The 17,161-nt window shown below is 54.6% G+C and overlaps 1 protein-coding gene across 2 annotated transcripts in view; it reads right to left on the bottom strand.

The window, feature by feature from the left end:
* pan (transcription factor pangolin) overlaps positions 1-14,080 on the bottom strand; it is a 59,386-nt gene extending 45,306 nt beyond the window's left edge. For both annotated transcript variants that reach the window (XM_077649984.1, XM_077649985.1), the window contains exons 1-2: positions 13,953-14,080; positions 8,971-9,061 (exon numbers count right to left, since the gene is read on the bottom strand). In XM_077649984.1, the coding sequence (XP_077506110.1) occupies positions 8,971-9,061; positions 13,953-14,070 (209 nt within the window). In that variant the 5' untranslated portion in view covers positions 14,071-14,080. The remainder of the gene's footprint in view (positions 1-8,970; positions 9,062-13,952) is intronic.
* Between the last annotated feature and the right edge of the window lie 3,081 nt (positions 14,081-17,161).

Raw genomic sequence — 17,161 nt, 5'->3', positions numbered from 1 at the left:
ACCTTTCCCTTATTAACGCGCTAAGCCGGTAGGTTTAGCTCTACAAATATTTCTTTTGGAATGATGCAAAACAGATCAGTAAAGAAGAAGAAAAAATAGGTAAATATTTTATATTTCAACTTTTCTTTTCCATGTTGTATACGGTTTCAGCAGCCGAACGGTGACTATTATGTCACATCACATACGAGTTGAGACAACGCTACTACTGCTACTCTTCTCCATGCTGAGATTCGCACACGGCCTCGAGGCGACGACTTTGCGCGCATAACGAAGAATGCGTATCCCCGGCGCGCATGCCATGCAAGCGCGGAAAACGCCTGTGAAACAACGCACACGGCGCAAGACTGAACGCTGGATTATTAAAGTCTCAATACAGCTTCCTTTGGCAGGGTGGTTACATCTCCGCTATTTTGGAGCACAGGTTCATTTAGCCACATCAAAATATTTCTCCGGAACCAAGCATTTCCGCGTCTTCCGACACATGAGAGCCGTTCAATACTGCTTCCACACGTCGAAGTATTAATTCAGAATAAATTTCAGCACCTTCCTGTCGGCGCTAACCCAGTGAATTCAAAATGACGCCTTTCAATCGGACAATGTGTGTCTCCACCCAACTACAGCACCCAGCCAAAAAAAAAAGCAGCTTCGAGTTGGCCCCGCTGGAGCGCCCCGCCGACGAGAACGAATAAAACTCGGGATTATCGGCCGACGTCACAGCGCCGCCAGCCAATCAGCTGTCTGTGGAGCACTACGAAAGTCGCCGGCTTGTCTAAAGGGATTATCGGCCCCTGCTCCGGCCTGCACTGCTGAAGTTACGCGCCGGTCAGCAACATGCCGCCCGTGAGAATATAGTGTTCAAATTAAAAGTACCGTGGTCCTCCCCACTGCGTTTTCTTTTTTTTTCAGTGATGAAACTGAACGGTGCTACATTAAGAGGAAAGTTCGGAATGCCTTCATTCCGAGGAGCCCTTCACTTTTCTACACTGACGCATTTCCGCCATCGGTGTCTTTGCATGCCGTCGTATTAGCAGAATGCGGATTGCTGCGTTGCCTCCTCGTCCAATCTGACGGCCACTGGTGTCGTTAAAACCTGAAGGCATGCAGAGACTGATGCACCCCGGTGGCGCACAGGCGGATCGCTGCTGGCGGGGGGGGACATGGCGCAAATTGCCGCGAGAGGAGACTTCCACACTTTCACTCAAATGTGACACCCTTTGTAGGAGGAGCCGGGTTGCCACGGGCGACTGCACTGGCCTTGGAAAGAGGCGTAGGTTGAAGGAAGCGGAGGACAGAATTGGAGCGGTCAGAAACGACCACGAAAGCTAAACGCCGTCACGTAGCGACGAGACGTCACTCAAGCAAAGGGGAACGCTGACGCACTGGAAAACAAGTTGTTTACTAGGCGAACTTGGGACTGCAAACAAAAGACAACTCAGTGGCGGCGATACCAGCGAGTCCACTCCCCGGTCGTGAAGGCTATTATAAAGAACGTTCTAGATAGAGCGGCTCAAACACCCAAGGCGATCCTGGACATTGCAGAAGCAGTCACGCGTGAGCATATGATTGTTCCAGAGTGATGTTGCGATATCTCCCCATGGAAGGGGAGCCATCACTTTTGCGTCGTGTATGATTGTGCCTACAGGCACAGCCTCGCAAGCTAAATGATGCGGCGGCTATCCGCAAAGGATGCGCCGGCGAAGTACAATCCCACCGGCCGCGCTTCATTCAGTGTGCACAATTATCCAATGCCAACAATCGGGGTGTGTGATGTTCACCCTTATGAGCCTTAAGCCCTGACAACCGGGCGCCCAGAATGTAGCAGACTGCGTTCCAAGAAAGGCGCGTACGCTTAGCGAATATGAGACACGCTTTACTGAGAGGCAAGGCACACCCGGCCCCTCACCGTTTATGGCGGTTCGCCTGCGCTCCACGCGTCGGTGTGTCGGAGCCCAAGGAAGTGACCGCCAGTACGTACGGTGCCGGGAAACAGTCTTCACTGCGCTCATGTTGCCTAGTTCGTCGCGATAAATACGATCAGTGATATGCAAACATGCCTTCGTTATTTCTCAGACATCCACAACTTTTCCAAACCGGACCTACGCTGTCGCACGAGCTATATTAAGGGTATGACGCGATAGCGTAATGGGTAAATTCCCGTATATGCAGGAGGTCGTTCTCGACTTGACATTCATAGATCCCTGGGAGTTTTCATCCCCCTCCTGGCGCAGCGGTGCAGGGGTAAAGCGATGCGCCAACTGTCCTGCGATGACAGATGCTCCCGAGCAACCACTCATTAATTTACCTGCCATCTGCCACGGTGGGCATGTTGTGATAACGACGCAAGATCACGTGACCTACGTGGCCCGCCTGCCAAAGCCATGCACGTGATTTTTCGCTCACAACGCCGACAACACCGACGCCGTATTTTCTGATGAACGGGGCCTTTAACGCTAACGCGTTAAAAAAAAAAAAGACTGGACGGAACCAAGGTTCATAGCACTCCTACCTCCCATTCGGAGAAGTGGAGCCCACCGTCCGCCCCTGCTTTTCAACCATGAACCTGCACTCTGATCAGTAGGACGAGAATACTTTCGTTGGCGTGATGGGCATGCAAGCAAATAAACAACCCTCCACGAGGCTCATCCCGGCCCTGCGTGCACACCTAGAGTGGATGGCCCCCACGAAAACGTTCGCGACTAAAGGCTCCGAAGCTTTTCTCGTCAAGGGTGCCTAGACGAAGAGAAGACACCGCGTTCTGTTTCCTCACCATGGCGACCCGCATGTGGCGTTCCGCATCGAAGAGAAGCCTGGACGAGGGGCGCCTCGAGCGGACCGAGTGCAGAGCCCTTACGAAGGCAGCGCCTAATCGTTACGAAAGAGAGAGCCGCCCTGGGCCGCGGCAGGTCGACGCGCGCCCTCCTGTCGGCAAGGTGCTCCGATTTAGATGCACGGCGCGGAGGCAGAGAGGCCGAGGCGGCGGGGAGAGGGAAAGCTCTGCTGCACGCGCAGGTGCAGCGCGGGCGGCTTCCCCACTTCGCGAGGCTCGAGAGGGAGGCCGATGCCCGCGCGGTTCCCGATCGCCTCCGGCGAGCGGGGTGCCAGCTTCGCTGCAGCGCCGCGGCGCTCGCGGAGAAGCGCTCTTCGCCCGCCAATTACCCTAACAAGCCCGCGCGAGCCTCCGGAGTTCATGCATCGCCGTCGCCGCCGACGGCGCACGCGCGCGGGTCGCCCGGTGCTCAGGAATTTCGGGACGCTCCGATCAATACGGCGCTTCGGCAGCGGCAGGGCGTGTTCGCCCAGCTAAATTAGGCGCGTGGAAGGAAATGGAACGGGGCGGAGGTTCACAGTGAGCCAGGAGCACAGGCGTCTTCTTGCGAGCAGGGAGTAGCAGTGTACGCCTGGTCCGCTCGCGGAACGCACGTGACTCGACAAAATCGAGGGGGCGTCGTAGGTCAAGAGGGGGAGACGCCAATCTAGCGAACCTCCAAAGCTCGAATAAACGGGCCGACGCTCGAATCTGCTGGAACAGCTATCAAAAGAGAGAATCACAGCAGCGCACCGCGATGCGGGCGACGACGACCCGAAAAGAGGCACCACTCCCAGAGCTCCGACTTAGAGGCCACAAACGAGGCGCGCATGGATGCGGGAATGCAAACGACGGCCTCGGCGAGAAAGGAAGCCTCGGAGACATCGCCGCGCGACTGCTAAAACACGCTGCTGCAGAGTGCGGCGACGGCCCGCTCTCGCTTTTCGCCAACGCCAAGCGTGGCCGGGGAACGAGTGCGCGAGGGGAGTCTACGCCGCTCGATCGTGTTCCCGGGTCGGGAAGAGGAGCCCCGCCACTCGCTTAGGGTTGAGTGCTCGGTGCGCCCGCATAGGATATTCCGCCCGCGGGCAAATTGAACGACCGCGGCGGCTTCGAGTGGATCCCCCACTCCCCAGCATCGCGCCACAGAGCACATGCACACTTTTCCCACCGCCGAGCCCTCCCTCCTCAGTCGTACCCGGCTGCCTAAATTTTATATATACGCGCGTATGCTCCACTGCACCACGAGCATGCTCTGCACGGGTCAGTCAGGCACTTTCTCTGGCGCACTGAGCGCACGATGCTAGTGGAGAAACAGTTTTTCAGTATTGCGAAAAAACAACAACAGATGACTGACGTCAAACTCGGCTCTGCCACTTACGTGACTAACAAGTGCAGTTCAAGCGTCACGCAAACGCTGCCATTCACCTCGGCTCTCTCTTTTATATATGGAAGCAGTCGGGCTTGCTCAACGGGCCAGTGAAAACTTGCACAGTGAAAAGGTCACAACTGGCCCGATTATCTAGGTTTATTCACCAACAGTTTCAGACGGTGGACCGTCCTTCATCAGGGTTAAGTCGAATGAATACACAGATGTGCGCATTTACGGTCCTAAATTCAGAGGGAGACGAGGCAATTTTTCTCTGTCTCTCTGTGTCGGCGTCCACTAAGGGGAAAGGAGAATGGTTGTGAAACAAGTTAAAAAAGTTATATATATATATATATATATATATATATATATATATATATATATATATATATATATATATATATATATATATATATGTATATTACTGCAATGGCTGTATAGAGAGAATTTCTCCCTTGTAAGCAACTTCCGCGTTGTAGTGGGTCATAATCGAAAAGTCCCGCGTCCTTCTGCTGGCCACAGAAACAACGGCTGCCCAGAATATGAATGACTACCATTATCACTTCTCCGCCCTTTGGGAAGGCAGAAAAGTCTGAGTTTGGGCACTTCCTTTTTTTTTTTCGTGGAAGTTGAGGCTTGAAGCAGCTAGATGTAGCAAAAACACAGAAAAAGCGTTTCGCAGTTACCTCTGCCAGGCTTTTCGCCACTCCTAAGAGACATATAGAAGAAACTTCTCCGCCCAGGACGAACGCATTCACATAGGGCGCGAGCACCCGCATATCTGATTTCCTCGCTTCTTTGCACAAAAAGCCAAAGCAGATCGCGCTGCCGCGACTGAAAGTGAACAATCAGGTTCCTATTGTGTTCTGCCCACCAAGACCCCGAAAAAAGAACGCCAGCACAGAAACGCAGAACGTTGCGAGAAGAAAAAAAGTGCCGCAAATATGCCACGCAAATCGGCTGGCACAATTCTCGGATACCGGAAGGCCTTTCCCATATTATATAACACGCACATTTTTTTTTTGTTTCTTCGGCTGTTACTAGTTTCGTCTGTTACAACTGCAAGCCACGCACATTCGTAAGAATGACAAAACGTGAGCTAATGGGCCGAAATGACCGCAGCATTCCTCGAATTTCCAGAAACCGCTACCTCTGTCTATTCCTCCGCTAACCGGCTTCCGTAGCCGCAGCACAATGGCATCACTACAGCCGCGCCTCGCCCAAACGACTCGCAGATTTCTTCCGTTCCTCAGTAATATCGCCACAATTCACCGGCTCCGCATGACCTCGGCGCCGTGTATCTCCGCACCATCTCGGCACCTGGGTAATGCGAAACAATTCCACTGGGACAATAACAGCAAAATAAAAGCGAAAAGAAGGAAGGCGTGGGTGAAGGGCGCACCCCGGCCAATTAGGACAGTGCGTTTCCCACGCTACCGGGCACACAGACACCCTCGGCATTACAACTGCGTAGCAACGCGGGCGCCGTCCTCCCGAGGCTGCCGAGACCCTTTCACGGAGACTCCGCCCCCGAAGGCTGTACACGCGTGTCTCCTTCCTTTTTTGCTTTCCGCGTCTAGTTCCGTACCTTTCTTCAAAGATGTCATTATTCTCGGCACCGAATTAAGAGTAATGCGAAGCAAACACTCAACGAAGAACAAAAAAGCAAGCATATTCGATTAGTGAGAAGCGCGCGTGAATCAGATCCAAGCAGCGCACGACGGTGCGGCAACGAAGACACGCAGCCAGCCAAAGTAAGGGAGAAAAAAAAGGAAGAAGAGCAGTGAACAGAGAGAGAGAGAGAGAGCGAGAGAGAGAGAGAGAGAGAGAATAGAAGAACAGAAAGGTTAACAAGAGACCAGGAAGAGCACTGCGAAGCAGTGAACACGCACAAGGCGGCACAAGAACCCGAAAGAATGAGAACGAAGAAACGCGAAAGAAAACAGGGAAAGGGCCAGAAAGGCGGCCTCGGAGAAGAGCAAGAGCAGGGCCTCTTGGCGATGCCTCGGAGATTAATCGTTAATTCATGCTCCTCCGAGATTCCTCTCCATTTGCAATTCAATCCTCGACCCCCGGGCTCGGCAACCTCCCGCCCTCGCTTGGTAATTAGGTTTTCTCCCTCGAGGAGCAGGCCTTCGTCTCGCGAATTACAGCGAAAAACGTGAGTGGCTCGCGATGAAGACGAAAGTGTCAAGGGAGAAGAAGAAGCCGGGCCCGGTGGAGGCCGCGCTATCCGCGCACGCCAAGCGACGGCCGCCCCGCACGGGCACCGCGGAGTCGCCGCCGGGCCCGCAGTCTGCGGACTCCGCAGACCGATGCCGCCTCGAATCAGCACCACCGATGTGACGGGCGCAAGGTTTCCCACACGCCGCGAACGAGATGGGCACGCAAAAGGGCCGCCAACACTGGCACGTTGCATGCCGCAACTGATTAGTAAAGTTTATTTCGGTTTCCCGCTGCGCTATCCCCAAACCGAAGAACAAGCGTGCGGCGCTGAAACGAGGCACAGTAGCGACGTACGGCTTTGACTCAGCCATGCAAAAGGTCAGAGTGACGTATTTCCGCAGGACTCGGCTCGCGGGTGCTGTAGGTGGCGCGCTGTCACCCCAGTACATGCGTTAGCTTGAGACTTGCACCCGGAGACGAACTCTCCGCTGGGAGGGGTGGGTTAACGTGATCCCCCGTCCTCTCTCACGCCGACGCCGGTATTCATGCCAGCGCATAAATAGCAGCGCACAGCACTGGGGGGGAGAGAGCCACCATTCCCCGCCATCTCCTATCCGCTCAGACCGGAGGCCGCGATCGCCTCCGGCGCAGCGCGCGTGCGGCGTTCGCATGGCCGTGTGGCGGCCACTTCCGCTTGGGCCCTCGCGATACGAGAAGCACACTCGTCGGCGCTGACCATGACGAGGAAGTAGCCGCATTCTGCACGGACGGGATACGTTACTCGGAGCTCCCGGCAATGCACGAAACACTAGCGACACTCGTCGCCCTCGAAAGCCCGGGAAAGAACACTGTTACGAACTACAAGCATTTCGTCACTAGTGGCCCCTGCATTGCCATAAACACTGCGAAAAAAGAAGCGAACTTGTGATCATTTCTGAGCGTCAAAGAGCGATAGAACTGGGCAAAAATACTCTAACGCATAGGCTAAATTGAGAGCAAAAATCAAAACTGTTCCATCCCCTGCCAGTGCAGCAGAGCGACCATAGGAATCCCAAACTGTTTAGCCGTTAGGGTTAGCTTCATCAAATCTTTCAGCAGGTCTCCGGCGCCTGTGGCGGCTGGCACTTCGCCCTCGACTTGATTCATGACAGAAAAGCCCATTTGCCCGCTGCGCTGGCTCAATGGTTATGGTGCTCGGCAACTGTGACCCGAAAGACGCGGGTTCAGTCCCGGCCGCGCCGGTCGAATTTCGATGAAGGCGAAACTCTAGAGGCCCGCGTGCTGTGAGTTGTCAGTGCACGGTAAAGAACCCCAGGTGGTCGAAATTTCCGGAGCCCTCCACTACGGCGTCCTTCACAGCCTGAGTCGCATCGGGACGTTAAATCCCTATAAACCATAAAAGCCCCTTTCTGGAACAACGTCAGCGGGTGATATACACCTGCAAGCATAAACGACAACTATTGCCATTTGATTCATCATTCATTTTTACAGCTTTCGTTGTACACTCATGGGCAAAACTTCAATGAACGCAGATTCGCGGAAAATAATTTATTCCCGCGTTGCCTCGCCAGCAAGTCGGTTGGCCCTTGTTCCAGCGGATGGGCCACGCACGTGCCGTGATACTTCTATGCTTTTTATTGACCTCCTTTCCCTGATCTCGCAGAGATATTACCATTTTTTTTTTTCAGAAAACTCACAATCTGTGTCAGGGCTGAACGGTGGTCATAAAGCGCGATTTTGCAAGTCCCGCACAGCCGCGTGAGCGCAAAGGAACTGGACTGCACAACATACACCAGGGGCAGACTTATGAAGGACAGGGGCAAGCTGTTCCATCAGGGAATGCTTCGAGAGAAAAAAAAAAGGAGAAAGAGTTGAGATTACGCCCATCGTGATGCAGATGATTAGCGCTGTTGTCGGATACAACTTAAGTGTGCAGCGAAGCTCCGCCCACATTCAGGACACCCGAACAGAATTGCTTCACAACAAAAAAGTAGTGGTTAAAGCTTCTCTTGTTACCTAATCAAGAAGGTACTCTCAAGGGAAACAAATTGCAAGATCTTGAATTTTGATACCTGGCTTGTTTAATACTTCGTTTACTGTTGTGATTGCCTAGCGGAGTAATACAGTACGCGGCGGACCGTGGCCCAGTGTTAACAGCGACTGTTTCTTTTTTTTTTTAAAGTTGTACCCTATTCTAGCGGTTGGTCCACACTGTGATGACAATGGTGTTGGGCCGAGGCACGGGCTATGTGCTGGGGGCGGGGGGTCACGTAAGCGCGGACGGACGCTTGCCAGTCACGATGACTACTACTAGGTTTAGGCAGGAAACCTGCGCCTTAACAGCTCGCCCTGTTAAAATATGAGGGCAGACTCCGACCCCCCCCCCCCCCCCCCTGCTCCTCTTTTTTTTTTTCTCGATGCTCGCAGTACACCCCCTGTACAGAAACCTGCCCCACACTGCACCCGCGCGAATCAGGCCGAAGCAATCGACGCCGGATTGCGCTGCACTCGGCGTCGTCGTCGCTGCAGGTCCGGCAGCAGCCGAGGCCGCGCCCTGTCTGCCCACAGAATCGCGGGTGCAAAGGGTGCGTTGGCAGGGCCGCTGGAGGGTGTACACAGCCGTACTCACCAGTGCAGTTGTTGCGCAAACTCCTGGGAAAACATGCTATGCGTGTACTGGCCCGGCGAGGTGAGGGGGTACACGGACGGCCTCGGGATACCTGCGAGAGAGGAGAAGAGTTTGCTTTATGAGGGCTGAACGTCCCAAAACGACTCCGGTTACCAGGGACGCCGCAGTGGAGGGCTCCGGAAATTTCGACCACCGAGGGTTCTTTAACGTGCACTGACATCGCACAGTGCACGGGCCTCTAGGATTTCGCCTCCATGCGACCACCGCGGCCGGGATCGAACCCGCGTCTTTCGGGCCAGCAGCCCAGCGCCGTAACCAGTGAGGCACCGCGGCAGCAAAGGTGCAGTCAAAGAAAAGCGTGCTCAACAAGAGTTTGACAATTGCAGCCAAGCAGCACGACCCACACGGCACTCGTTCGCGTTACTGCAGACGCCGCGGGAAAAGTGCAGTGCGAGTCACGAGAAAACCACCACTCCCGGTGTCTAATATAGACACATCGTCCACAGTCGCCTTTATATGAGAAACACTTGCGTCGCTTTGCAGAGAAAGCGTAACCGCTGCAGAGAGACATTGCTGGCTTTTGCACCGCATTGCAACGGAGGCGAAATGCAGAGACTCCCATCCACTGTCAATGTCCATTACAGAACCTCACGCTGTCTGCCTCATTTCAGACCCTGCTTCATACCTTCCCTCACGGCGCGGTTCGGGTGTCCACCGAGAACGCGACAATTGCTGCACCTTTCCTTTGACCACCAGGGATTTGCATACAGCACGTGTAACGCTCCCGGTGGCGACGCCGACCTCCGGCGTGTCGTCCAAATGGCGCCGACGGCACGCTCAGATGCCCGGCACGGGAGGGTGAAGCAGCGGCGCAGCCAAAAATATTTACACTCCGCGCCGGTGGAAAGGAAAGCAGGCGAGCCCGGGTCCGAGAGGAGGCGTGCCGGAAGCGCGGCGGCCGTTTGCAAGGCCGAACGCACCCCCCCCCCCCTTTAAAAAAAAAGGGGGGGGGGGGGGGGGCAGAAGGGGCCCCGCGGGCCTCCAGCCAAGGCGTAAATATTTGCAGCAGCCAGCCAGAGGCGGCCGGGTGGACTGCGCGCTCGCGAGGGGCACACAACACGCGCGCGCAACGGTTCGCGGCAAAACAAGGCAAGCGCCACCGCAGCCGCCCAGGCGCCGATCCACGGCGGCGAGAAACAGAGACGCGATCGGAAGGAGCAACTCTGCCCGTTTGTCCCTCCCTGTAAAGTGCGCGCCGGCCTCTTTTTACTGCGTGTATGGAGGAATGCGCGGGGGGTCGATATGCCTGAATTCAAGCTGCGCATTTTCTGCCCGCGTGCTGAAGCTGGCATTAGTGTTTCGTTAAAAACGCGCTAATCACGGTACCTTGCGTAACTGGCTGTGCTAGAAGTCGGCTGACGTCGCAAGCGTGCACCAGAGGACGCAGTGCCATTCGGAAGAGTGAGCAGGAGGTGACCAGGGATGGCCGAGCAAGAAGCGGCTTGAGCGAACTTCATTAACGACCCAGTGAAATGGATGTGGCGCCCTCTCTTCTGTCCTTTATCAGCGTATCGAAACGACAAAAAAAAGTTGTGAGCGTGTGTCCCAGGCAAAAACCCAGTGAAATACAGCTGATGTTTCCAAAATCATACGATCCGCACTGCGCCTTCTGCGGTAAAGTGTCTAACTTATAACACATGGTACGGGAATGCCAGAACGTCCCGGGTATTGCAAGCATCAACAACTGAGGACTGGGAAGCGGCGCTGCCCAGCACAAATTCGGAAGAGCAGCTTTTCCTGGTGAACCGGGCAAGAGCGACGGCAAAAGCCAATGCGCTCCTGGGATGAGGGCCCACTCAACTAACTGCGATTTCCTGCACGCATTAAACATTTTCCTCACTCGTGTGGCGCAGGAAACTAACCGTTAGAAAATGCATTACTCAAACGCGCCGCGCTCTGTGCACATCGCCACAAGGCTACGTGAAGGCTACGGATGAACTAACAGCAGCCACGCACATTTCACACGCTCCCAATACGGTCAAATGAGCATCAGGGTACAGATTATTCTTTTCTGGAGAGGACTCGGACAGGGTCGTTCTAATGATCAGGACCGTTTAAAGGGCGTTACGCTCAAAGGACTGCACGGGTCAGGACGGCAGGCTGCAAGAAACGCGCGCTGCCGGTCTTACACCGGCATCCTGTCGGCGCGCAGCCCCCCTCAGCGAGGCAGCGCAGATCTGTCACTGGAATCAGCAGCCGCTCTCCTCGGTGCGGCCTTCCGGGCACGGCCCAGAGACCAGCGCGACGGTAGCCGGCCGGCCGTCGGAGATACGTAAGCGACGCTAATGCGCTTATCGGAGAGGGAACCGGACCTCGGTGGGTCCCCCCTTCCGTACGCGGCGAAAGACCGTTACGCCGCGTCTGGGCGAGCCCCGCTGCGGCCGCGGGAGACCACTATCTGCGCGTCCACGCAGCCCCTATCGGGTAGCTCCGCATACGCGCCACTATACGGGCCGTGTCCGCCGTTATCGAGTCGCGGGCTCGACTAATGCCGCCGCCCATCTCCCCGCGCGATGTCTGCCGCGCACCGGCCCCTTGTTCCCAGTTGCGACACGACGACAGTCACCCGATCACGACGCCCCCGCGACGCCAAACGTCGCGATACGGGCTCCGTGAGCCGATACGACCAGGCGGAAGACACTCGACCCGGCCGCCAGAATAACGAGCGATCTCGGGCACAGCGAGCGGTGTGGGCGCCGCAACAACCACAGATGGTGCCCGCCCTTGTGCAGTTTTTTTCTTCTTCCCAGCCTACACCGCCTCCGAACCCGTCTGCGCGCAAAAGGCGCGTCCGGTCGTCTACCGCGGCACTCGAAACGCCACGAAAACCTCCGGCGCTCGAGCCCCCCTCCGCGCAACGAAAACCAAGACGCGAAAAGACGGGCAGGGCGTCGGTGCCCAATGCGGTTAGCCAACAAGACGCCAAGGATGCCGCGCCGAGGAGCGGGATCGGATCAGCGGCGGCGAAATCAGATTGCGCGACAGCGGCGAACGGGGCCGCTCGTTTTGCTCCGCATTCCAGCCACCAAAGTTTCTTCGCGAGCCTCGTCGATACGATAACAGGAGGAGGGCTTTTGCGCGCACCTAACGACGTTTTCCCGCCGGCCCGAAATAAGACGCCGGATCCCCTTCGATCCCGGCGCCTACTTGGGTTCTCCCCTGCCGCCACCGCGGAGTTGGAAAATTACCCCGCCTCGAGCACTGCGGAAAATTGCATTTCGGCCCCGAAAGATGGAAGCGCGCGGGCTCGGGCTGCTGCACCCCTTTCCCCCTTGCGCTGTAACCCGCGGCTCGGCGGTCGCGACACCGCGGGCCTCCCGAACGGCTCCCGGGCGATGCCACCGCGAGGGGCGTCGCCAACCTGTGATGCGGGCTACCTGAAAGAGGTAACCTTCCCGCACTCCCGTAGGCTGTCGCTGAGACGGCAGGCTTATGGAAGGGCGAGAGCGAATTGACCAAGTGGGAACAGTGTTGGTCAAACGTTTAGGGGAATCCCCCAAGGTGGGGTAGATTTGTAATAACAGTGGCCGCCCAGCCATGTCAAGTCATGGAGCAATTTTTGGAGCAGAAAAATATCCATTTTGGAGCACCTTTTTATCAGAACAATAATTCTGCACGGAGCAACCCGGTAGCAGCACGAACGGAATAAAGGAGTTTGTAACTAACAAAATCAGGTTCAGCCATGTGTAGCTAGGAAGAAAAAAACAAGAAAGGTGCTCACAAAAAAAAAAAATCAGTGACAAGACATTTTATTAGTGCTGGCACTGGCTTGCACTCCTAAGGACACACCTGAACCATTCTTTTTCGTTTGGTTTGGTTTATGGGGGCTTAACGTCCCAAAGCGACTCGGGCTATGAGGGACGCCGTAGTGAAGGACTCCAGAAATTTCGACCGCCTGGGGTTCTTTAACCTGCACTGACACCGCACAGTACACGGGCCTCTAGCATTTCGCCTCCATCGAAATTCGACTGCCGTGGCCGGGATCAAACCCGCGTCTTTCGGGCCAGCAGTCAAGCGCCATAACCACTCCATTCTTTTTCAGGTTGCCACTATCTCAACGCTTCTTGGAATTTTTCACAAATTCATCAAGAGCGCAATGTGAATCAGCAGGGCTGAAATTCCCTTGTTCCAACAAAGCTTGACCTCGTTGGACCTTCTACAAGCTTTTGTTGCTCAACCCAGAAGATATGACTTCTTCAGTCCGCTTCAGGGTTCACTGACATGCAACATTTTCATGTAACCGACATGATGCGCGAACACGAAGCAAGGTAAACTCCGGAGAGCCTCTCGCTATCCGAGCTGCACGCCAAAAAATGTGCCGCCAGTCATGCACTTTTGCAAGCACAATTGGGAATCTTTGGCCGAAGGTGCAGCCAATAACGCTGGGCGTCGCCTGCTGCGCATGCGCAAGCGCGCTGAGCCGGTGGCCAAGTAGAGGGGGAGCAGGGGGCAGGCGGCTTCAAAAAATATGACTTAATCACCTCTCCTGAGCTCGTTCCTTCCTCCATGTGGCGAATGAACTGCCTGCTAAATTCTACCACAAGCCAGCCCACCTTGGATTGCCAACTGCGGAAACGTCTTACTAGGTTGACAACTGAAAGCCTGAATGGTTCCAAAAATAGTCGTTTTCCCGTGACCACGTCTTCTTTGTGGCGCGGCTGAGGCGCAATATTGGTCAATCGGCCGCTTTTGGAGCAGCAAAATGCGGATGTATCAGAATGGCGCAAATGGAGCAGCTGGAGCACCACTGGTAATAAGGGAGTAATTGCTCATTGACATCCACCCGTGCGCAGCCATACAGCTACAAAGGAAAGCTACACAGCTTTCTCGGAAACTTCGCAGTTAAAGAAAAATTCGTCCTGGACCGGGAAATCTGCTCCACCTTGGGGGATTCCCCTGGCGCAGAGTGACAGGACACTTACCCGTCTTGGGGTCGATGTGGACCGGCGGGATGCCCATGTGCGCGGGCGGCGGCTGCGAGAAGGGCTCGTTGTACACCACGAAGTTGAGCGGGGAGCCCGGGTGGGGCGGAGCCACCATGGGGCCCTTGCTCGCCTGCGAAGAGAACGGCGCGGGGGTGAGCATCGCGAAAACACTGCAGCCGAGCATCGTCCACAGCACAGTTGCGTTCCAACTGAAATCGGCTGGACTAAATTGAAACGGTCCGCTGAGAAAACGCCGGTCCAGGGTGCCAACGTATCGGATGACTCGGCGACATTTCCCACCGTCTAAATATACGCGAAAGCCTTTATTTCGTCTAGTACAGGCACAAATCTACCCCCACCCCACCCCCTCGCGCGCATAAAGAAACGTATAAACAACAAGCAAACAGTGAAATTGCGAGAGATAGAAAAAAAAAAACTCGTTTAAGCGCAGAAGCCAGCAGGGAGATAAAAACGGGCGTTAATAATAGCGACACAATGCAACAGCAGAATTATTCATCAATGGTCCGCACGTTAAGTGACCAGACGATCGGAAGGACGAACTGGATTTCACGGGAAGGTACCGAGCAAACCACTCTCTCATGCAGTTCAGCGGCAGCTGAGCTGTTCCCATGCAGAGGCTGTGACAGCAAGCTGTATGTGTGGATGTGCAGCCTAGGTGGAAAGTCCCTAGCGTCCAAAGAGTTAAGGCTGAGCCGTGTAGTGCCACACTTACGGCAACCCCCGAACAGAAGAGTGAAGAAAAAAGTTCTTTGCTGAGATTCCCAGAGTGTTCGTTCCAGCAAAGTGCACCGCTAGAAGTCACCGGCCGCGCACATTACTTTACAAAATAATGGCAACCAGGACAACGGTATTGGGAGTTTTTAAGACCTTGTGCATTAACTGCTTCATTGCCCGCCACTACGCACAGAAGGAGACATTAATCATGAGCTGTTTCTTTTTCTTCGTGATTCGGTATTACGGAGAGTTCGCTTTATGGACAGTTTTGTTTCGCAACCGAAGTGTCCACATCAACGAGGCATGAGTGCATAGCGCAGTGTCGAAAAGCCAGAGCATGGACCGTCGCGTATATTTAAAATACGTGAAAGCGTTCTCTACACTTGCAGCGTACCATGTCCCAGGGTAACGCTTCCCTTACTGCTTCTCCATATTCGGTTGCACAGAGAACACGTCGCCCGCACACTTCGAAACCCTCAGAGGCATCTATAGGATTCTTGGCACAAATACTTTGGGACGTGCCCAAGCGGTGACTTCTACCGCGCATTTTGGACAAGCCGCTGGTCGCTGATTTCGGAATTAAATTGCTGCTGCAAATAAATTGCAGTCGCCGTCAATTGCTTCTTGTAAGGATTCGGAGGAGGTCGAAGAAGCGACAAACGAATTTGGCTGCCCCAATAACCTAACTTGTAATTTGTGTGATAACATCAACAGCTAACTGTCTGCCTCGCCAGCAGCTCGTAGAGCCAATTAATGCCAGTCTACATGGTCTCGTGTTTATAAGCAATCACATGGGCTAGAATCTTTGCGATGGCTGCGTTTTTCAGACATGTTATCTCTTTAAAATACGATGCACAGGAGTCGAACGAGTGACTCCGTCATGAACAAAATACACGCTACATATGAGATACCTTTTCAGCGTCGAAGTCATTCCGCTCAATTTCTACCAATTCATCTAGAGCCGTGTACCCTGGACCGCCCTCTCCGCCTCAAACGACAGCTGACGTACAATCATGCTGGCGACATTCGCCGGCAACCGGCCTCCCGCAGGCCGACACACTGTTTCTGACAGGCTGTCGCCAATCGAGCCTGCGAACGTCTGTGTCGGCGACGCATCTGTGGAGGATGGTGACAGCTCGCCTGTTCTCACTCATGGAGCTCCCGACTCGCAGAGCTGCTGACTGCTCAACCTAGGCACCGCCCAGCCCAGACAGCCGGTCGAGTTTTAGGCGCTAACGTGCCTGTAGTCCAGTGCCTGTGGCGGGCTGCTACTGGGCATGGAGCAACCACCCCCGGCTGCTGCGGTCGCGTTCTGATTAAGACGAAATGAAAAAAAAAAAAGTGACGGGCTATAACGGCGCCCGTTCATTTACGACGCCAAAAACGTAACAAGGCTTTACTGACGGTTCGACTGGAGTCTTCTTCAGAGTCTGGAGTCTTCTTCAGAGCGCTACATGGTTACTTGAGGCGAGTACTTATTTATTGGGGTTGCAAGAAGGCTGCTACAATGCGCCCGAGTTAACCCCCCCCCCCAACTAACAAAAAAAAAAGCTGACTCATAACGCCCCAAGCCCATAGGTGCCAATCTTGTAACTTTTTCTCTTTTTTTTTTGGGGGGGGGGGGGGAGGGGTTAACTTGGGCGCATTGTAGCAGCCTTCTTCCAACCCCAATAAATAAATACTCGCCTCAAATAATCATGTAGCACTCTGAAGAAGACTGGTCTCCAGTCGAACCGTCAGTAAAGCCTTGTTACGTTTTTAAGCGTGTGTCAGTCTACTTTATAAGTATATTGCTTCTGGTTCACAGCGCCTTCCTCACAACAGTTACACACACACACACACACACACACACACACACACACACACACACACACACACACACACACACACACACACACACACACACACACACACACACACACACACACACACACACACACACACACACACACACACACACACACACACACACTGGTATGAAGGGGTGAACACCAACGTGCTGCGCAAAGCCCTCTTGCAACTTCTCCGCTTAGGCCGCCAGGCATGCAAAACCCTCCCCCCGAGTGGACACACCGATGGGCCCTTCACTGCTCAGTGAAAGCAGGTGTGCCGTCAGAACCAAGAAAGCAGCGGGCGAGCAGCTCAAGCAACTATTTCCGGCGTCTCAGCGAAGAGTATGCGCGCAGTGCGTTGCGTTGCCACAAACGGTGGCAGCTGACATTCCTCTCTGTCCTTCCCCCTTTCTCTTGTCCCACTCCATCGCTACACTGGCCCTTCCCCCATCACGGCCACGGTAACAAATTAGCTAGCGTGTATGGTGGCCCTCGAAAGTCTCACGACTGCAAACACGCTGACAACAGCCGAGGACTCGCTGAAAAATGTCCACTGGGGGCAGAAGTGGGAAGGGAGAAGTTTAAGGCTAGAAATTAAACAACGGAGAGTAGGGAGGTTAGCTTTGGGAGCACGTGGCA

Source organism: Amblyomma americanum, chromosome 1 (genome assembly GCF_052857255.1).
Source record: "Amblyomma americanum isolate KBUSLIRL-KWMA chromosome 1, ASM5285725v1, whole genome shotgun sequence".
In the NCBI taxonomy this organism is placed as follows: Eukaryota; Metazoa; Arthropoda; class Arachnida; order Ixodida; family Ixodidae; genus Amblyomma; species Amblyomma americanum.
This window is presented reverse-complemented; position numbering and strand designations above follow the sequence as displayed.